Raw genomic sequence first — 23,211 nt, 5'->3', positions numbered from 1 at the left:
AGGAGGGACAGTTAGGGTTAGGCACTAGGAGGGACGGTTAGGGTTAGGCACTAGGAGGGACGGTTAGGGTTAGGCACTAGGAGGGACGGTTAGGGTTAGGCACTAGGAGGGACGGTTAGGGTTAGGCACTAGGAGGGACGGTTAGGGTTAGGCACTAGGAGGGACGGTTAAGGTTAGGCACCAGGAGGGACAGTTAGGGTTAGGCACCAGGAGGGACAGTTAGGGTTAGACACTAGGAGGGACAGTTAGGGTTAGGCACTAGGAGGGACAGTTAGGGTTAGGCCAGTGGTTCCCAAACTTTTTTGAATCACAGCACCCTAGAGTAACAGCATTGTTTTCATGGCACCCCTAAGCCAAAGTAAAGTAATAAAGTGAAGTATATTGTGCTTACCTGTCATTCTTAGGTTCAGTTATGTGATGGTGGACAGGTTTGCGCTTCTGTTTGTCCACATATTTACATTACATTGACCATAAATAATTTGATTTGGTACTGGACCACCAACCTGGGTGCCACAGCACACAGTCTGGGAACCACTGGGTTAGGCACTAGGAGGGACAGTTAGGGTTAGGCACTTACCCCGACAATTAGGGTTAGGCACCAGAAGGGAGGGTTAGGGTTAGAAAAAAAAAACACATGTATCGACCATTTTTGTGTCAACCTTTTGTCGATCTTCATCCATGTCGACCTTTTGTGTGTCGACCATTTGACCATGTTGACCTTTTGTACCTGCCGACCTATTGCCTGTCTACCAGTTGGTGTCTACCTAGACACTGACCTTTTTATTGTACATCTTTTAATCCACACCCATGCGATGGCACATTATTTTGCATGAAGGCGTTAACTTATGTTATCACTGAGAAGCAAAGTGATCATTTAGAGCTAAGTATCACTTTGTGCATATTCTCAAAAGTAGAGACAAATCCTTTCTGCACACTTCCACATAATCCCCATATCTGGCAAAGCCTGTCAGCAGACGGAGGTGCTGGCACATTACTGTGGCTCGCAGGTGTTTATTGGCATGTGCACAGTTCTCAGCTAATGACCACGATAAACGTGCTCACAGCGGGAAATAATCTCTGAGTCATTTACAGGCTTCCGATCACTGCAATATCTCATAATAAACTGTATAAATTATAGGCCTGATAGGAACCAGTCAGCGAAGAAACAATTCTGGATCTGGGCCAGCCATCAGCTTGCCCCAGTGCCTCTAATGCACCCCGTATTATCTTATGCTGCATGCTGTGCCAGCTGCCATTACTATGAAAGCAGGCATCTGGATCTGATACGGACATGAAAGTGTAGGGATGGAAGCTGGAAACCAGTCAGCATTATTGCTAACCTTGTGTGATCACTGAGTACATTGACATAGTGACTGTCAATCCCACGCACCCAATCACTTCTCACTCTCGTGATTCACTTAAGCCGTAAATTAGGCTAAACCTTACCTCTCACCAATATGCAACATACATGTGCAAAAAGGACCCATTGGGAACAGGAGTGAAATCCGACCTCTGCCACCTCCGAGCTATGGAGAGGAAATGATCGCCACTGAAAACGCACCTTCTCCCCAAACTCATCTCACTTCAATAACACTGTACAACAAATTAATACTTTTAATTTGTTTCCTTTGTAAAAATAGTCATACATTACTAATTTGAGGTCAAGAAAAACTAAAATGATTTCAGAATGTTTTTACTAGCTCTATTTTTTGAGCTACAATACTTGCACTATACTATATGTACATTAGTAATATAGACTGTATGTACATTAGTAATATAGACTGTATGAACATTAGTAATATAGTCATAGTGAAAAGCTATTTTACAATAATCTGATATTTTCTTGATAGAAAATACATAACAGTTGTTTTAATTCAATCAATCACATAAGAATACAAAACGAAACAAACATACAGCATACGAAACAAACATACAGCATACGAAACAAACATACAGCATACGAAACAAACATACAGCATACGAAACAAACATACAGCATAAGAAAGTACTATGTAATATAATGGCCTATTCATGGGGGTGCTTTCTCTTTGCTTGTCGCTTGTCCTCCTCTTCTGGGGCATCTCTTGTCACTGTCTAACAGTAGTGATTCACCTACTCTGATATCTTTGTTCCATTGCTGAAATGTCTTGGTGGAGTCGCTCACTATGCTTGTCACTCAGTGCACCACAGTTATCTTGTGTGGGTAATCCCGTGAATCGCATATATTTGAATAGGGGAGGGGACAAATAACTGATTCATTTAATTGGGTCATTAGGCCCCGCCCCCTCTGCGCAGAAAGCAGATTGCTGGTAAGAGTCTCTCCATTCTGCCCACTTCACTAGGAATACCCCAACATCGTCATAAATGGGCTATATCTTGGAACTCAGAGCTAACAGAGTTTTAAATATCATATTCATTCTTTGCATGCTGACATCGATTAGAAGTAACTATTTTCACATCGGAAACATTTTCATTGTTGTGCAGTGTAATCATGTCCCGTGAGCCCAAATATAGTGTCTGCACTGGTCTGCAAATGGGCGTGTGCAGGGGTATGCCTAAGCCGTACTTCGCTAAGACATTCACTATGCCCAAGAAGCTGCCCTATACTTCAGGCATCCACCGAATGCACAGCCAGCAGGGTTCAAATGTTGCTAGAAACCACAAGAGGCAAAAGCTGCGCTACACTCCTGGCCTCCACCAAATGCATGGCCAGCAGGATTCAGATGTTGCCAAAAATACAAAAGGTAAGAAGCTCCCCTACGCTCCCGGCCTCCATCAAATACCCGGCCAGCAGAAGTGGGAAATGCTCTGCTCATGGAGGTGTCAGCTAGCCTTTCCAAAGAAGAGGATAATCAAATTGTGTTCTGATTAGGTGAAGACACATGTCTGTTGTTTACATGGGCAAAAGGAAGCACCAATATCGTCTTAGATTCACTTATCTCTTTTTATGAGCAAAAAACAAATAAATAAAAAATACTGTCAGAAGCTCTTTTACCCATAATTCTATGTTTGTCCATTCTTGGTTAACCATTGAGGGAAATGGTCCATTCATGAAATCACTTCTGCTTTATCCAGTGGACTGTTCCAGGTAAACATATTGGGAGATGCCTTTGCTAGATAACTTCTTGTTATCAAGACATAGTGCCGTATTCAATTAGAAGCGAAAAAGTCCATTTAGGTTGATACTTTTAGACAATTTCAACTTATCCCCATATTCAATTGTAGCGTGTTTTCGCTGGTGCGAAAACGCAATGCAATGTACTGTAATAGGCGAAAAAGTTTTGCCTATGAATACCTGGCGGAAAAAAGTGCAAAACTGGGGTTTGGGGGTAAAAGTAAAAAAAAAAATAAAACACCCAGCACCTATGGGACAGCCTCCCTAAGGATAACTGCGTCAACAAATGTCTACAAAAAAACCACTTCTGGACACCCCAAAAACTTACTTTCGTTTTGGGGGCGAAAAATCCAAAGTTGGAGGACAAACTTATAAACTAGCGAAATAGACTCCAGGGGGGTCCCCAAGTATGCCCCAGGTGTTTTTTTCGATTGCAGGTGGATTTTTCATGTTTTGTAAAACTTCACATTTGCAACTTCAAATTATGCTAGCACCCATTTTCATGTATCCCAAATTTGATGGGACTAGTTATTTTCACAAAAAAACCCCTCCAAAATGCTATTCTTCACCACTTTTTAAAAGACGCAAAATAGCATCTATTGAGACCATTTAAAGTGGCCATATACCTTTAGCAGGGCTATTCGGGGGGACCCATAGTGATCCCCCATGTCAGTGCATCTTTTGGGGGGTGTCAGGCTGAGTTCCCCAAAACTGACAGAACCTTTCGCCGATTTCAGTTTCGCCGGGTCCCGTTTTCGCTGATTTGGAATGGAATACGGGGATAAGCGGGGACGACCGCGATGCTTTTTCGCACCCAAAACCAACGATGACGGCGAAAAGTCCGGCAACGGACTTTTCACTTCTAATTGGATACGGCCCATTATCGTTGTTCTATGCCATGTTTAAAATGGATCATACTAACCTAGTGATAAGCCTTTAGAACCAGAACCATACAGACATGGACAAAGTTTTTGGAACCCTTACACGAAATATTAACCTATATTTTTCTCTGACAGAAGTAATTGGCATTCATCATTGTTCATTCCATATTTAATAGAAATCAAACTTCGCATTTGATTTTTGATTCAACAGAATATCTACTATATAGCTGCCAAATCTTACATAGTTACAGTATTTAGTATAAAAAAGTAAGCTATTAAACCACACAGCGACAACGCGACAAAGCTTATATATAAAATTCCCTGGACGGTTTGTTTGTCTGTCTGTCCGGTTATGCATTCAGACACCCCTGCACCGATTAGCATGAAACTAATGAGTTGGTGCAGTTGGATCCTGGCAAGGTTTTAGGGGGGTTAGGGTCCCAGTCGGACCTCCCGTTGATGTTTGCTGGGCAGAACTTTGACCTGGGCATGTTCTGCGCCTTTCACTGGATGGATTTGGAGGAAAACTTCACAGAGTGGTAACACTGGATCCCAGAAGAGATACTAGGGGGGTTGTGGTCCCGGTCAAACCTCCAGTTGGTGTATGCTCGGCAGAAGTTTAAACCGGGGAGCCTGTTCTGTGCCTTCCACTGGATGGATTTGGATGAAAACTTCACAGAGGGGTGACAATTGGTCTCGGATGCCTAATGGAGTGGTTGGGGTCCCGGTCGGACCTCACGGTGGAGTGCACCAGGCAGAACTTGACCCAGGGAACCTATTCTGGACCTTCCACTGGATGAATTTGGACAACATCACATAATAAAACTAATTTAAACCTGGACTACGCCGGGTACTTCTGATAGTTTTAAATAAGAAAACAAATGAAAATGGCACAGGACCTTTAGCCTAATATTTGTTGCACAACTTTTAGGAGGCAATTACTGCAATCGAGCGATTTCTGTAGCTCTCTATGAGACTTCTGCACATGTCAACAGGAAGTTTGGTCCACTCTTCCTGAACAAACTGGGTGGCTTCTCCAGACAGCATGATTCAGCTCTTACATGAACTACAGGATTCTAATCAGGGCTCATTGAAGGCCCTTCAGAATAATCCAATGTTTTGTTCTTATCCATTCTTGGGTGCTTTTAGCTGTGTGTATTGTCCTGTTGGAGGACCCATGACCTACAACTGAGGCAGAGATTTGTGACAATGGGCAGTATGGTTTCACTCCAGAATGCCTTGATAGTCTTAAGGATTAATTGTGCCCTGCACAGATACAAATTGAAGTACAAGTGGACTCTCCGGCGCTGGGTAGGTCGCCCATACACCCCTGAATTTGCACAGATACAATTGCCAGATGCAAAAAAGCAGCCCGAAAACATAACTAAACTTTTTCCATTTTTGACCGTAGGTATGGTGTTTTCTTTTTGCCATAAAGATACAGTTTTGATTCATCTGTCCAAAGAACAATCTCCCAGAAGCACTGTGGCTTGTAAATATGCATCTTAGCAAATTCCAGTCTGGCTTTTTTATCTTGCTTTTTCAATTGCGTAGTCCTCCTGGATTTTCTTCCATGGAGCCCACTGTCGCTCAAAGAGTGTCAGATTAGACACTGAAGTACCTTGAACTTGGAGTTCAGCTTGTATCTCTTTGGACATTTTTCTTGGCTCTTTTTCTCTTAACCTGGGGTTGATCTTTCTCTAGCAGCTGTGTCCATGGAGGTTGGCTATAGTCCAATGGACTTTAAACTTCTTGACAATATTTGCAACTGTAGTCACAGGAATATCACGCTGCTTGGAGATGGTCTTCTAGCCTTTACCTGTAACATACTATACTATATGTCTATACTTTTCTTTCTGATCTCCTCAGAAGGTATGCAGTCGGGAAGCCGGCGGACGTAATCCCGATGGCTGGCTTTCCGACTGCTTTATCCTGGCGAGGGTTAAATGACCGGCGTCTACATCTAGATCGAAGTGATGCCGGGCGCCGCTGCGGATAGCCGCAGGGGGGGGGGTTAGGTTTAGGGCTCCTGGGGGGAACATAGGGTTAGGCACCTCCCCGGGAGGATAGGGTTAGTCTAGGGGGAGGAAGGGTTAGCGTTAGGCAGCCCCGGGGGGGACTTAGGGTTAGGCACCCCCCGGGGGACTTAGGTTTAGGCGGCGGGGAAGGGGGGTTAGGTTTAGGCACTTAGAGGGGGATTAGTGTTAGGCACTGGGGGGAAGGTTAGGCACCCTTAACCCTAACCCTCCTTAAGGGTTAGGCACCCTTAAGGAGGGTTAGGGTTAGGGGGGGAGGTTAGGTTAGTAAATACTTACCTAGGGACGATCGGGATTTTCATCCATGTTGGGCAGCCGCTGTCGGGAATTGAACTTGCGTCCGGCGGCAATTCATACCGATTCCAACTCTCCTTTGCATTCACTAGTCCATGTTCGGTGTGGTGCAAACAATGATACCAAACAGCAGAGGGAATACTTTCCTCCATTTAAATATGATGATAATTAGAACTTTGAACACATACAGTATGTGATGCTGATTCATGAAAGCAATTAGTTTAAAATATCACTATATTCCAATTATTTATTATAATTTCTAAGGGGTACCAACAAATCGTTCCAGGCCATTTATAATCTATCTGAACAATAGGCACTAATTTAGCTCTAATCACAGTGTCTTTGCTTTATTTTATGACATACAAAGGTTCATGCAGGTATATATGAGACAATAGCTTGTGATCACTTTTCAGGAGGAATGAAGCAATGTTTCAATGAGCTGTAATGGTACCAACAAATTTGTTCACATCTATGTATTTCACCTATAACAACTGCTTTTCTCACAAAGCCATGTACTTAGGTGTCGCCATACCGTCATCTTGAGTAGTAACGGATTATCAATAGTTAGTGTAATTCTAAAGGATAAATGGCAGATTAATATGGTCTAACAAATCAACATAGACAAACTTCAATTTTAATGCTGCAAATGGAGCAACTGAGAAACAATATAACCTCCTCTGGCAAGAGGTTCTTCAGCAGCACAACACACACACACAACAATAAAAATGAGAACAATATTACTGGTGCAGGTCAAGGTAACCAACATCTGTAAAGAGGTGGAAAATTCGGTTATACAGATAATACCCAGTGTGAAATATCAGAGGTAAGAAAATGGTCAACACAAAATGCAAAGTTTTCTTATATTAAGGGCTGAGGCAGGAGAACAGTCAGGAACACTCCAAAGGTCAGGGCAGGCAGAACAACATCAAAGTCAGAGGATAAGCCAAAGGGAAAGAGACATCAAACAACACATAAATACAACGCTCTGGCTGGGCATGAAAACGACTGCATCATGTAACATAATAAACATATACTGATATACTGGCAGAACCAAAGGTTAAGGGTTGTCATCTCCAGAAGGGGATTCATTCAAGTTAAATGGAACAGTGTATTGATTGGTAGAAGGGTGAAGAGGAGGGGTGCCCCTTTACCCTCTATAATGTAGTACTGTACACATGTATTGTTTAATTTGCGTCTTAGCAACCCCGTGTGAATAATTACTGATTAAACTCTTGGGAGTGCCACCGACTCTGTATTTTGACTCCTATATTTAAATATACATTTTCGTTATAGATGGTCTACGATCTTCTTTACATTATTTGTGTCTTGTGCGGAATCACAGCTCTACTTGTCTACCTTGATGCATACCAGCATGGTGGCACTGACGCCAGGACAGCCTCCAGCAGGAAGCCCATATTTTGTGCCATTTAGTGGGAGCAAGGTGTAGCTTAATGTGTATTTTGGTGCCAGGCTGTATTATTAAAGTCAGATTTTTCTATACTGTGTAGCGTCTACACATTTAAAACCAATCATCGCCTTACCTCAAAGGACCAATTTTCTTGTTCGTCATCCAGCCACATTTTGGTCTGCGTGTAAACCTTCCCCGCTTCCATGTGTATGGGCGACACCTCAAATTCAATTCGCTGCAGGTTAAAACCTAGGCCGACCCCTATGGCTTTAATAAAGCTTTCCTTCAGAGCCTGGAACCACAAACACATACTCAGTGCCGAGATACATTTCTGTAGTTATAATGAAATACAATGCATTATTTACTATAGTTCTGTCCTCATATATCGGTTCATTCCACCTTATAAATGTTTCACTGAGCGGCATGAATAATACATTAAAGATTTGTCAGCAAAATAAAAAAAAAAGGAGAAGAGCATTTGTCAGACTTTTAAAAGCGCTGCTACAAACCTGTCTTTTCCCCATAGAGAGAAACATATACTTGTTTCTAAAACATTACACTGTTTAGAGGGGATAGTGGGCCTGATCAAAGATAGACACAATGCCGCAGCTGCCACAGGTAAGCGTTATCGGTGGTCCGCACATGCATCTGAGTCGCAGTGCGCATACTTCAAGTGTCATTACCGATGTCGCTCCCAGTGAGGATTTATTCGCAAGTGATTGACAGGCAGGGACCAGGGAGGTGGCGACTTAAACGCAGGTGTGTCGCGACTATTTTCGGGGGCGTGTCTCATACTGCGACTGTGATCCCGTATGCAGTGAATATGCCCCTGGAGTCTCCGTTCCGGCAGCTATCCTGCGCGACAATAGGGAAACTCAGAAGTCTGATAATCGACCAATCTATGACGGATTTCATCTTTGTACGCAGTTGCTTGGATTTGCGAACCCGCAGGTGGGCGTCTTAATAAAAGTCCCGGCGGCTGTGACATTTGCATATTTTTGCTCAGCTGCTGCGGCGGCAGCATTAGCATCCATCTCTGAATGAGGACCAGTGTCAGATGGCTTAGGTGATGCTGAAACAATAGGCAGAATTAACAAACATTAAAAACTCTTGACGCCTTTTATTTAATGTATACAGGTTTAAGGTCTATGTCCTATCACATAAATAGAAAGGTTTATATTAACCTTTCTCCAGAATAAGTAAACATTTGTGCTTGAAGTTATCAGTTCTTGTAATAGTGGAAAATCTGAAATAATTTGGAACTCTTTTTAAGCTTCCATCCGATGGTCATTTGCTATGCAGGGTACACACTTGGCGGTATATCGCTCATTCTATCAACGAGGCACACATCGCCAGTGTATCGGCGGTTGTGTACAACCGATATATCTGTGAATGTCGTAGCTCACAGATATACCGTATCCGGTCGGCCCTGCAGCACAGCCGATGCTGATATATCTGACAATTGTACAGTACGGGCGATACACCGTCCGTCTCCGGCTGCAGGGACCAGCCGACACTCATATCTCAACTGCGCAGGCAAACTTAAATGCCCGCCCAGTTGTGATGTCAGCCCAGACACATCGAGCAGCCAATTGATAAGTGTATATAGTTTACCAATCGGCCTACCGGAGGGCGGAACGGTCTGCTGGTCGATCCATCTTTCTAGTGTGGGAATGTAGTTATTATCCCGGCAGTCGAGATGCCAGTTTTCAGAATGCCGGTGCTGGAATCCCAACACCAGTCAGAATCCCGGCGCAGGCATCCCAACCGGCAGCATCACAACAGTAAGTATGGGGGGGGTTAGGTTAATGCACTAGAGGGGAGGGTTAAGATTAGGCTGCGGGGAGTGAAGTTTAGGGATTGTGACCCTGTCGGGATGCCAGCGTCGGGATCCTGAGCTGCCGGCAACCCGTACCCAACACCTAGTGTGTACCCACCCTTAGCTATCCTACAAATCATTATCTCATTTCAAAATCTGGAGGGTAAATAAAAATGGCTGTCAGACACAGTCAGTCTACCACACAAACACAGGTTCACACTGTTCTCTGCATGTGATGTAATGCAGAGGGGGGAGAAGGAGAATGTCCCAGAGTAGCTGGAGCTGAAAGAGGCATTCAAACAATACTCTGATCACTACACCATGTGCCATGTGACTGTGGCTGCCATGGTAATCACATAACACTGTGGAAAATCTGCAGAATTATTAATCATTAATAGCAGCCTGTAAATACAAAACAAGGAGAAATGGTAAATATCAACAAACAGATGATGGTGGGGGCTGTGGGGACACACAAAGATCTCCTGCCCTGCGGCCAAGGAGGTGCTCAGCTAATAGGTCATAAGGATGAGGCCTAATCTGCATACAGTCTGTCTTATTTGTAATGTCTACTGTATTTATAGAGGATACATTACGCAAAAATGATACATGGACGGGACACTATATGTTGGTGGTTTCTAGCCGCGTCCTGCTTTTTTTCAATGCGTGTGACAATGGCCTGCAATCTTTTCAGTAGAACATTATTATTTTCCTTCATTTGTAAAGTGCCAGCATATTGCTGATGACTGGTGCCTGCAGACAAATAAGTTTCATTGTAAAATCATAGTGTCTGCAAAAAGCCTGTATACTACATATTGACTGCCTAACTCTTCAGTCTTATCACTGCAGATCAGGGAACATACTGTAGCCGGTGAGCTGACACTCTGACTTACCCAGTGGCGGTAGAACATGTCTAGCTGCGCCCAGTCACTTCCCATACTCCTGATAGAGCGCCACTCTCTCTCCGTGAACTGGCGATGCATGATACGGAAGAACTCTTCTGTGGAGCCGCTACCTGTGAGATTGCAAGCATACATTAACAGTCTGCCCAGATGTATTATGTTTCACTTTCAACAAGTAAATGTGATCTTGCAGTATTATGCTTCAGCTCTGAAACAGGAGAACCTAGCTGAAGATTTACTGCAGCGCTAGCTGTAATTTATATCAATTACTCTGTAAAGTACAGTACTGGGAGCCTCATTCTGTAACCAGGGACTAATAGCATCGGGAAATACTTGCTAGGCTCAGCGATGAAATTTGAAATGAAAGAATGATGTGTTTTTATTTTTACAAAGACCACATCAGTCAAACAGTCATCTATCTATCTATACACACACACACATATATAATAGGAGATATGGTAAGAACTTACCTTTGTTATCTCTATTTCTACGAAGTCCATAGGGTTCCACAGGATACCTTGGGGTATAGGTGATGACGTCAGGCATCGGGCACCATAGAGTTAAAGTTTTCAGCCTCCCAGGATGCAGTAGGGTCCCCCTCCTATACCACGCCTCCGAGCCAAGGCATCTCAGTTACGTACCAAGCCATAGGCCAGAGGAGGAGAAGGAAGAGAGAGAAAAAAGATCTGGACACACACAAGAATCACATTCTCACCAGAGGGAGACGGAAAAACCGGTGACCAGAGCAAAGCCCATCTGCAGCACAGGTGTGACAGGGCGGGAGTCCTGTGGAACCCTATGGACTTCGTAGAAATAGAGATAACAAAGGTAAGTTCTTACCATATCTCCTATTTTCTACATCAGGGTCCATAGGGTATCCACAGGATACCTTGGGGATGTCCCAAAGCAGTATCCTTTAAGGGTGGGGACGCTCCTGTGCTGAAAGGAGAATCCGCCGCCCGAAGAAAGCATCCTGAGAGGCAAAGGTGTCAAACGCATAATACCTCACAAAGGTATGGACCGAGGACCATGTGGCAGCCTTGCAAATCTGGACTGCAGAGGCACCACGTCGAGCAGCCCACGAAGGACCCACAGACCTAGTGGAATGAGCCCTCATAGAGGAAGGAACCGGAAGGCCTTCATGAAGATAAGCTTCTGAAATGGCCATACGAATCCAGCCTGCCAAAGTCTGCTTTGAAGCAGGCCAACCCTTTTTACGGAAGCCATGGAGGACAAACAAGGCGTCCGACTTCCTAAACGAAGAAGTGCGGTCAACATAAATCCTTAAGGCCCGCACAACATCCAAAGTGGCCTCACCCACTGAAAGATTAGGAGAGTTAAAAGCCAGCACAACGATTTCCTCGTTGATGTGGAAACTGGAAACAACTTTAGGAAGGAAACCAGGACGAGTGCGCAGCACCGCCCTGTTCCTATGAAAAATCAGAAAAGGGGGTCTACAGGAGAGAGCCCCTAAGTCAGAAACACGTCTGGCCGAAGCAATGGCCATAACGAAAATTGTTTTAGCTGTCAGCCATTTGAGGTCCACTGAGCCCAGTGGTTCAAACGGCGGTCCCTGGAGAGCCCTCAGGATCACAACTAAATCCCAAGGCGCCACCGGTGGAACAAAAGGTGGCTGAATTCTGAGAACACCTTGCATAAAAGTGCGCACATCAGGGATTGCAGCAATCCTACGATGGAACCAGAAGGACAGGGGAGCTATCAACAGGAGCGTCCCTCCTTCCTGCTGAATTTCCGGATTACCCGTGGAAGAAGGGAAAACGGAGGAAACAGATAAGCAAACCGGAACGTCCACCGGACGGACAGAGCATCCACCAGAGACGCCTTTTCGTCTCTTGTGCGAGACCCGTACACCGGCAACTTGTTGTTGTGCCGTGACGCCATGAGGTCGATCTCTGGAAGACCTCACCTGTCCACCAGAAGTTGAAAGACGTCCTGGTGCAGAGACCATTCCCCCGGATGAACGTCCTGGCGACTGAGAAAGTCCGCCTCCCAGTTTAGGACTCCCGGGATGAAGACTGCTGATATGGCCGGGAGATTGCGCTCCGCCCAAACCACCTCTACGAGAGCCGCCCGACTTCGGGTTCCTCCTTGCCGATTTATGTAGGCCACGGAGGTAGCGTTGTCCGACTGGACCTGCACTGGGTGACCTTGGAGAACCCGATGTGCCTGCTGGAGAGCATTGAATACCGCGCGGAGCTCCAAGATGTTTATTGGAAGCTCTGTTTCCGCCCCAGTCCAACTGCCCTGGAACAAGTGTGGACCCGTGACTGCTCCCCAGCCTCGCAGACTGGCGTCCGTTGTCAACAGGACCCAATTCGCCACCCAGAACGGACGACCCCTGTTGAGGGTCGTCTGCAACCACCAGGCTAGGGACAGGCGAACCTCCGGAGTGAGCACCATCGTCTGGGATTTTAGACTCTGAGGCAGTCCATTCCATTTGGACAGGATCAATTGCTGCAGAGGTCTGGAGTGAAACTGGGCATATTCCACCATGTCGAATACCGACACCATGGAGCCCAGTAACCTCATCACCGAGTGCAGAGACACACGGCGATTCTGCAGACAACTGTGCACCCTCAACTGCAAGGCAGAGATCTTTTCCCCCTTCACAAAGATCCTTTGCTGTCCGGAGTCCTATAAGGCTCCGAGGTGCAGAATCCTCTGAGACGGGATCAGGGTGGACTTCTGCCAGTTTATCAACCAGCCGTGCCGTTGCAGTACCGCAATGGTCAGGTCCAAGTGGCGTAGAAGGAGCTCTGGAGATCCTGCCACCAACAGAAGGTCATCCAAGTACGGTAACATGCGGACTCCCTGCAGCCGCAGGGAAGCCGCCATGACCGCCATCACCTTGGTGAATACACGTGGTGCTGTCGCCAGCCCAAAAGGTAACGCCCGGAACTGAAAGTGGTCGTTGCGGATTGCAAACCTGAGGAACTGTTGATGGCGTAACAGAATAGGGACATGCAGGTAAGCGTCCTGTATGTCCAACGACACCATGTAATCCCCAGGTTCCAGCGCCAGAATGATGGACCGTAGGGTCTCCATCTGAAACCTCGGCACCCGCAAAGACTTGTTGAGTGCTTTGAGGTTGAGGATCGGACGAAACGACCCATTGGGTTTCTGCACCAAAAACAGATTTGAATAGAAACCCTGGCCCTTCTGGGAGAATGGAACAGGCACTATAACTCCAGCCTGGGGCATAGTGTGCAACACTTTCCGCAGTTCCAAGGCTTTGTTCCGGTCTGATGGAAGACCCGTGGTGAAGAATCGAGACGGAGGACTGTGCCGAAAGGAGAGGGCGTACCCGTGAGAAACCACCTCGAGAACCCAAGTGTCTGTCGTGGTAACCAACCAACACTGGGCGAACTGCAGCAGGCGGCCTCCCACTTTGGGATCCCCCAAAGGGAAGCCCGGACCGTCAGGCCGCAGGCTTGTCATCTGGCTTAGGGGCCGGACGTCTGGTACTCCAGGCCTGCTTCCGGGGCTTGGCCGATTTTTGAGGGCCAGCCTGTCGGGGAAAGGACTGTGCTTTAGGCCTACCCTGGGCCCTATAAGGCCGAAAGGACGATGTACCTGAACTGGAAGGAACTGCAGCAGACGGGAGACATGCAGATTTGGCTGCCGCCAACGTGGCTACAATTTTGTCCAGGTCCGGTCCAAATAAAACCTCTCCATTAAAAGGCAAAGCTTCCAATCCCTTTTTGGAATCAGCGTCCGCCTTCCAAGATCGCAACCATAAGGTGCGACGAGCAGCTACAGCTGCCGAAGAAATCCGAGACGCCAGGGTACTGATATCCAAGGCCGCTTCATTGATATAAGTGGCCGAGTCCCGATGATTGCCTATCAACTCGGTCTGCTCAGCCGAACAGTCGGAATCGAGAGACGCCTCCAATGTATCAGCCCAGCGCTCCATAGCTCTGGCTACCCAACAAATGGCCATAGCCTAGCTGCCCCCCCCGCCGCAAGAGAATAAACGGACTTTAGGCAGATCTCCACCTTACGGTCCGTAGCATCCTTCAGGGAAGACATGGAGTGCATGGGCAACGTGGCACTACGGACTAGGTGTGTCACATGAGAATCCACCTGTGGAGCGGATTCCCACTTAAAAAACTAATTATCCGCAAACGGATAAGCCACCGCCAAACATCTCTGCGGCTGATACCGTTTGCCAGGCTGTTTCCACGCTTCCTCTAAATGGTCCACTAACTGACCCGAAAGAGGAAACACTGTGGCGTCACCCTTAATATCCTTAAAAAAGGCATATTTAGATTTGGACACCGGAGGATCTTCGTCCTCAATCACTAAAGCTGTGCGGACTGCCCGAATAAGTCCAGGAATATATACCTTGGACCTAGCGTCAGCGCCCTTAGTATGGAGAGGTTCCTAGTCCGAAAGATCCAGAATCTCCCCATCATCAGACGTCACTTCGTCATCCTCATAAGGAGCAGACAGAGACGCCACCGGCCGCTTATGTGGCCGCAACACAGACTCCCCTTGTAACACGTCCGACAAGTGCTGTACAGAACTTGTCAGCGAATTAACCCACACAGGCTCCTGAGAGACCTGGGGAGGGGAAATAGGGAGACTGTGGGGTACCATCAATTGGGAAACCCTGCATGGGTGACGACACCACTGACTGCTGGGACAATCCCATCTGTGAGAACGCAGGCTGCGGAGCAAACTGGCCCACCAGGGTTGTAAGCGCTTTGGCGAAACAAGTCCAGGGCGGCTCCTGTACCAGTGCCGTGACAGTAATTGGCTGCGCCAATAAATAACACTGCCGACATAGCCCCTCCGCGTTACCCTCCCCCTCCGCTATTGGTACCTTACACGTAGTACACAGAAGCTGGAGAGGAAAGTCACTCTCAGACATGATGGTAAGTATTTGACCCCTCTCACAGATACTTGTTAGTATAGTGTGAGACCACCCTGCAAGTACCGCACCGCAAGGGCTTTAGCAGAAAGATCAGGGACAGTGAAATGGCTGACAGAAGAAATTGAAAGTACAGGCAGCAGCGCTAGCAGAAGTCACATACAATGCAAAGAAAATCAATTCCTGCACTATCAGCGCTGATACTCAACTACACAGACACGGAGCCTGGTAGGACACAGCGCTGCATACACAGACCTGACCAAGCGGAGGAGAGGTATGCCAGGGGACCCAGACAGCGTTGCCTCCGTTTCAATCTACCAGCAGCGTTCACCATGCGTTGAGAAAGATGGCCACCGAGGAGCATAGAGGAGGCTGGCCTGGGGGAGGAGCGCTGCCACAGGGCCAGTCAGCGTGTGCAGAGAGGGCTGTGTGCAGCGGGGGAGGCGCGGGCTGTGAGACAGGGAAGGCGCGCTCCCCTGGCATGCATTTAACCCCTGGGACGCCGCAGCGCTACCGCACTGCCGCGGTCCGCTGTCCCAGGGGGGTAGTGGAAGCGCAGGTTAGTATCTGGCTCCACGCTGCAGCCAGTCCCCAGGGAGCCCCCTGCCTGGGGACTCTGGACCATGTTCAGCAGGGTCCCACCGCGGGACCCGCTGCTTACCTTGTTGTCCCCCTTAGATCCGGCCATGGTCCCAAACATCTGGGGTTACCGCTAGCTGTGACCCCAGATGCTTACCAGCATCCCCGGATCGGTACCGAAGTTCTGGTACCGGCGGGGGTGTAGGGAAGACAGCATGAACTGAACTGTCAGACAACATGAACTGTCAGTACTGACGGTCCCTGCTGTACTCCCAGATGTGCAGCCACAGCTGCATTGTAGAAAACTTCAGGGGCTCTTCTTAGCCCCCCTCTAACAGGTGCATCCGACTCCGGTCGGGCACCAAAGGAAACTGTGATGCCTTGGCTCGGAGGCGGGGTTTAGGAGGGGGACCCTAGTGCATCCTGGGAGGCTGAAAACTTTAACTCTATGGTGCCCGATGCCTGACGTCATCACCTATACCCCAAGGTATCCTGTGGATACCCTATGGACCCTGATGTAGAAATATATATACACACACATACACACTTATACTATAAGAACGTTGTGTCTGTCAGTTTAACCTGCACTTTGCTTCATCTCGATTTGTCAAGGTAAAGCTGAGCAATAACAAAAACAAAGTGTATTGACATCATCAATACAAGCGATAGGTGAGGCACCATGAGTGCGACCAGTAAGGGGTGGGGGGAGAGGTGCTTTGTGCCTGCGTGTGAATAGGATAGGTTATATAGCAGTCTGTGCACAGGACACACAGTGACATTGGTGTGATTTTGGGTGAATAGGATAGGTTACATAGCAGTCTGTGCACAGGGCACACAGTGACATTGGTGAGAGTGGTGGGTGAATAGGATAGGTTACATAGCAGTCTGTGCACAGGGCAGACAGTGACATTGGTGGGAGTGGTGGGTGAATAGGATAGGCTACATAGCAGTCTGTGCACAGGGCACACAGTGACATTGGTGTGAGTGGTGGGTGAATAGGATAGGCTACATAGCAGTCTGTGCACAGGGCACACAGTGACATTGGTGTGAGTGGTGGGTGAATAGGATAGGCTACATAGCAGTCTGTGCACAAGGCACACAGTGACATTGGTGAGAGTGGTGGATGAATAGGACAGGCTACATACCAGACTGAGCACAGGGCACACAGTGACATTGGTATGAGTGGTGGGTGAAGGCGCTGCTGCCACCAGTCTGTATAGCAGAGCAGAGAGCGACACCTCAGGCAGGAAAGAGGAACTGCACAGGCTGTGACTGGCGCAGGGTGCTAGAATGAACACTACAGCCATGGCCAAAAGTTTTGAGAATGACACAAGTATTGGTTTTCACAAAGTTTGCGGCTTCAGTGTTTTTAGACCATTTGTCAGATATTACTATGGAATACTGAAGTAAAATTACAAGCATTTCATAAGTGTCAAAGGCTTTTATTGACAATCACATTAAGTTTATGCAGAGTCAATATTTGCAGTGCTGACCCTTCTTTTTCAAGACCTCTGCAATTCGCTCTGGCATGCTGTCAATCAACTCCTGGGCCACATACTGACTGATGGCCGCCTATTCTAGCCTAATATATGGCTGTATATTACAATTCAAAATACTGTATAAACTATCTTTTTACTGAAAGAAACATACAGTCAGGTGCATAAATATTGGGACATTGACAGAATTTTCATATTTTGGCCTCTATTCACCACCACAATGGCTTTGAAATGAAACAAACAGGATGTGTTTTAACTGCAGACTTTCAGATTTAATTTGAGGGTAATTACATCCAAATCAGGTGAACGGTGTAGGAATTACAATGGTTTCTATATGTGCCTCCCACATTTTAAGGGGCCAAAAGTAATGGGACAAACTAAACAATCCTAAATCTAACTTTCACTTTTTAATACTTTGTTGCAAATCCTTTGCAGGCAATTACAGCCTGAAGTCTGGAACGCATAGACATCACCAGACGCTGGGTTTCATCCCTGGTGATGCTCTGCCAGGCCTCTACTGCAAATGTCTTCAGTTCCTGCTTGTTCTTGGGGCATTTTCCCTTCAGTTTTGTCTTCATCAAGCGAAATGCATGCTCAATCGGATTCAGGTCAGGGGATTGACTTGGCCATTGCATAACATTCCACTTTTTAGCCTTAAAAAACTCTTTGTTTGCTTTTGCAGTATGCTTCGGGTCATTGTCCATCTGCACTGTGAAGCTCCGTCCAATGAGTTCTGAAGTATTTGACTGAATATGAGCATATAATATTGCCCGAAACACTTCAGAATTCATTCTGCTGCTTTTGTCAGCAGTCACATCATCAATAAATACAAGGGAACCAGTTCCATTGGCAGCCATTCACTACCACCACCATGCTTCACTGATGAGGTGGTATGTTTTGGATCATGAGCAGTTCCTTTCCTTCTCCATACTCTTCTCTTCTCATCACTCTGGTACAAGTTGATCTTTGTCTCATCTGTCCATAGGATGCTGTTCCAGAACTGTAATGGATTTTTTAGATGTTGTTTGGCAAACTCTAATCAGGTCTTCCTGTTTTTGTGGCTCACCAATGGTTTACATCTTGTGGTGAACTCTCTATAATCACTCTTGTGAAGTCTTCTCTTGATTGTTGACTTTGACACATATACACCTACCTCCTGGAGAGTGTTCTTGATTTGGCCAACTGTTGTGAAGGGGTTTTTCTTCACCAGGGAAATAATTCTCCTGTCATCCACCACAGTTGTTTTCCGTGGTCTTCCGGGTCTTTTGGTGTTGCTGAGCTCTCCGGTGCGTTCTTTCTTTTTAAGAATGTTCCAAACAGTTGATTTGGCCACACCTAATGTTTTTGCTATCTCTCTGATGGGTTTGTTTTGATTTTTCAGCCTAATGATGGCTTGCTTCACTGATAGTGACAGCTCTTTGAATCTCATATTGAGAGTTGACAGCAACTGATTCCAAATGCAAATGTAACACCTAGAATCAACTCCAGACCTTTTACCTGCTTAATTGATAATGAAATAATGAGGGAATAGACCACACCTGTCCATGAAATAGCTTTTGAGTTGATAGTCCCATTACTTTTGGCCCCTTAAAAAGTGGGAGGCACATATAGAAACTGTTGTAATTCCTACACCATTCACCTGATTTGGATGTAATTACCCTCAAATTAAATCTGAAAGTCTACAGTTATAACACATCTTGTTTGTTTCATTTCAAAGCCATTGTGGTGGTGAATAGAGGCCAAAATATGAAAATTCTGTCAATGTCCCAATATTTATGCACCTGACTGTATGAGGCATGTTTGCCAGATGTGTACATCTCTCTTTATCGTTCGGAAGCTTGTAGAAATGTACATTTTATTCTTCTTGCTGTAGATTTATCCTGTTAGTGGGATCAATAGTTCATTTTGCAGCTAATCAATATGTTCATGATGACTATGGTGAAAGTAGGAACACTGCAAACATAAAATAAATACTGTAGGTTACATTTATTTAAAAAAAAAAAAACACACACTTTTATAACTTAAATACAAAAAATTGTTAATTTGGGAAATGGCAATTAAGATTTTACAGCAGACGCTAAAATCATATTTTGGGGTCTATAAATTTTAGTACTTTTCTAAAAACTTTCAGAAAATGAACTGAAACACAGCAAACATAAAACTCATGACCGGCTGCCTTCAGTTCTTTAGTTTCTGCTGTAGTAAACAAACATATAGCATAACAGTAGTTGTGTCAGGTATGAGAAATGCATCTTTGATTACAGTAGACACATGGCATGTCAAACTAGCGGCACGTCCTGTAGAGCAGTCGAACCATGTACCCGGGATTCCTAGGCTTGTTAATCCTAGACGGGCAAGGCCCAGGAAATCCGATGACTCGGCAATGGTCATGCCACTTGCAGTGTGTCACCAGCCAGGCCAGCTGTCTCTTCCCCCAGCTGGCCCCACGGCCTGCCTCCTCTGAGTGTTCCTACTGGCTGCGGGCACTGGCAGTGGAGACAATTTCCCTTTGGACAGCTGAAGGTATATAAGAGCACGAGGGGCTCTGGGGAGACATAAGGGGATGAGAAGGCTCTGGGGAGACATAAGGGGATGAGGAGGCTCTGGGCACACACAAGTGCATGAGGAGGCTCTGGCGCATAATGAGGCAAAGGAGGCTTTGAGGCATATAAAGGGACATGGAAGGGTTCTCCAATGGCATATATGGGCCTGAGGGGGCTCTTTATTACAGGGGTAAGAAAATAACATGAATCCTGACAAACAACTGGCTTTCATACTATTGTGGTTTTGGTTATTCCCTTGGCCATGCCCCATCTGGGATTCCGGCCCCCTAAACTTTTTATGCTCTCTAATATTAATATGGCGCCTCGGAGAATGTGGTTGACATGGCTGTATTAAGATATGCCTCTAATATCCAATCATATACATTTTATAATGACCAGCATGTTATACCAATAAATGATCAACACAAAATACTCAAAGACCAGCATACTGTTAGCAACATTTAATTTTTACATACCATTATATTTGCCACATATTTATATGGGTGTATGCATGTATGTATCTATCTATGGCTAGGTCTATCCCGTCTACCTAGCAGTGAGTGCCAATGGTCAGGCCAACTCCCAATGCACATTCACATTGGAGAGCTTTGCAGATATATATATATATATATATATATATATATATTTTTTTTTTTTTTTTTGTGGCAGTATCACCAGAGATGGTGCTGGTGAGCAGCAGATTCTGTGTGTGGCAGGAGAGATCCGCCCACACAGAATACAAAAGCATTCTAGGAGATTGTGTAAGGGCTGCCCAGTGGATTCAGTCCAGGGCGGACTGAGCTAGAACAGTCAGACAGAGCTCATTGTGCCAGGAAGCCATTGGGGGCACCAGGAGGCCTCAGCCTAGACTTGTGAGATACAGGGAAGGCCATCAAACTCTGTTATTGAGCCTATGTTAACTGCAAGGAAGCAGGCCAGACTGTGAGGCTGTGGTAGCTAAAGACCAGGCCGGAGCCTGTGTCAGGACAGCGGACAATTGAAAAGCCAAGAGGCCAAGACAGGCCATTCTAAATAACCCAATGTTACTCTGCAGGAGGCAGAGAGAGACTTTGAACTATGTTTGCAGACTAGCTGCCCAAGGTTAGTTAGGGGCGAAGAAGTGAGCTAGTGCCCTAAGAAAGGGCTAGGCATTACTTTCTGTTTGTTTCCTGATTATGCTGGAAGTAAAGCACCACGTTCATTAATTTTACTGAAATGCCACGTGTGGAGTCTGATTCTGACACCAGTCTACCAAGCTAACTACCCCAAGTTGTCACAATATATATATATATATATTATATGTGTGTATTTTAAAACTACTATTTGCAGATGTATTTATTATACACAATGATGCGCTAGAAATAAAACAAAAACATACTTACATGTTGGATTTATAGAAAGCAGGGGGCACCCTCATTTGAAAGAGTAATCCCTTTTTTCAAACTATGTGCCCCCACAGAGTTATTGTCTGTTGATCAGTGTGATCACCCCTACGCTGCATAACACTAAGGACGCCCAGGGATGGTGGGAGATCTCCCTCCCCCAGGCTTTACATTAATTCGGTGGCACAGACATTTGATAGAAGTGAGTTTCCTCTTTAAAATCATGTGGCCTATTAGCATTTATTCTCTGGTGATAGTCATAGCTGTTTTATCTTGTTTTAATTAACCATGATGCATAAAATAAGCAGGGCTATTGTGTTATATCATGATCTGCGTTAAAGTGTAGTACAATACTGTCCACATGTAAGAGAGTAATTATTTATACTCACCAAATTGGTTATATAAACATTATTTTGCATCCAGTTCTACTTTCCTCATCATCGCTTAATTCTCCTTTATTAGAGGAATTAAATGTCTACAATGATATTTGCCTCTACATGTGAAATACTGTGGGCTATTCCACTGCTGCCCCCTCATTTCCCACTTCAAAGAGTGACTAATAACCCTTTTACACTAGCATAGCCCGGGTCGACGCCGCAGTTTAAAAGGGGGTCTGTCCCGGGTTGGAAACGTGTTCGAGCTTTTGACCCGGGATATTGCAGGGCAAACCCAAGTCTTGTCTTGGTGTAAAAGGGTAAACATGGGTTATGTATCCTGGGTTCCCGACCCTGGTCATTACCAAAGTTATTCCCAGGACCGACCCGGATACACTGCTGGGATAGATGCTTGGGAGACAAAGTACTAACCAATCAGTTTCTGTCATTCTACAATCTGTGTTTGAAAAATGACAGTTAGGATCTGATTGGTTGGTACTTTATTGCTCTCCAAGCTTTGATGAATCTCACCCTAGGAAATATTTCTCTCACTCATTTACATTAGATTGATGTCACAGCAACTCAAGTGCCTGTAGAAAAATTCTTCTAATTAGTATCTCAATAAAACACTACTAATAATGTGGAAGAAGCTTTAGGGTTCTCTAGTAAAGTTAGTGATGGAAACACTGCAGAGCCTCAGTAGTATATCAGGTTAACATTGAACAATTACTTTCACCTGTATGATTCTTTTCTGAAAATTTTAAATGTGGGGTTTACCGATCTATTAAAAGCATGAGAACATCAGTTCCAGCATTTTATTTAGAACACTAATAAACAGGATTTCATTTATTTTAATGTCATAAATTACTTTACTGCCACATTATTTCTTCTAAGCAGGTACCTGCTCCCCCTAGTGGGAGCCCTAGGTACTGCTGCATTCGCCCATTTAGCCAAGGCTCAAAAGAAATGTTGTCCGCCATTCTTAAATGACCGTGCAGAAGGGCGGGTGCAGTTTGTGCAGGAGAACCAATGACAAGCCATAAGCTCTGGATTTCAGCTTGTGATTGGTCCTCGCATACTCCAGCCCAGTTCGTTTTCAAACAGGGCTGTGAGAGAAACAGAGGGGCCCCTATAAGAAGCAATTCTTACACAGAGCAATTCTCGGGGCCCCACTTAGAGGGAGGAGACTCTGAGAAACAATGAAAACATTTCAGGAATCTTTCATTTATTTGTGATTTGATATTTGGACAAGTTGTTTTTGTAGGATTTTTTTCTGTGTATGTTAGTTGTGAACCGTAGGTCTACTGATTAACTATGGAGCATTGCAGCAATATACAGTCAGGTCCATAAATATTGGGACAATGACAAAATTTTCAGATTTTGGCCTCTATTCACCACCATAATGGCTTTGAAATGAAACAAACAAGATGTGATTTAACTCCAGACTTTCAGATTTAATTTGAGGGTAATTACATCCAAATCAGGTGAACG

The 23,211-nt window shown here is 45.5% G+C and overlaps 1 protein-coding gene across 3 annotated transcripts in view; it reads right to left on the bottom strand.

Moving 5' to 3' along the window:
- AASDHPPT (aminoadipate-semialdehyde dehydrogenase-phosphopantetheinyl transferase) overlaps positions 1–23,211 on the bottom strand; it is an 89,983-nt gene that overhangs the window by 8,358 nt on the left and 58,414 nt on the right. For all 3 annotated transcript variants that reach the window (XM_088456747.1, XM_088456746.1, XM_088456745.1), the window contains exons 3-4: positions 10,444–10,565; positions 7,868–8,026 (exon numbers count right to left, since the gene is read on the bottom strand). In XM_088456747.1, coding sequence (XP_088312873.1) covers positions 7,868–8,026; positions 10,444–10,565 — 281 coding nt within the window. The remainder of the gene's footprint in view (positions 1–7,867; positions 8,027–10,443; positions 10,566–23,211) is intronic.

This window comes from Taudactylus pleione, unplaced genomic scaffold, assembly GCF_031769625.1.
Source record: "Taudactylus pleione unplaced genomic scaffold, aTauple2 ptg000711l, whole genome shotgun sequence".
NCBI classification, from domain to species: domain Eukaryota; kingdom Metazoa; phylum Chordata; class Amphibia; order Anura; family Myobatrachidae; genus Taudactylus; species Taudactylus pleione.
Note: the sequence above shows the minus strand (reverse complement) of the source record. Positions and strands in the feature narration are given on the sequence as shown.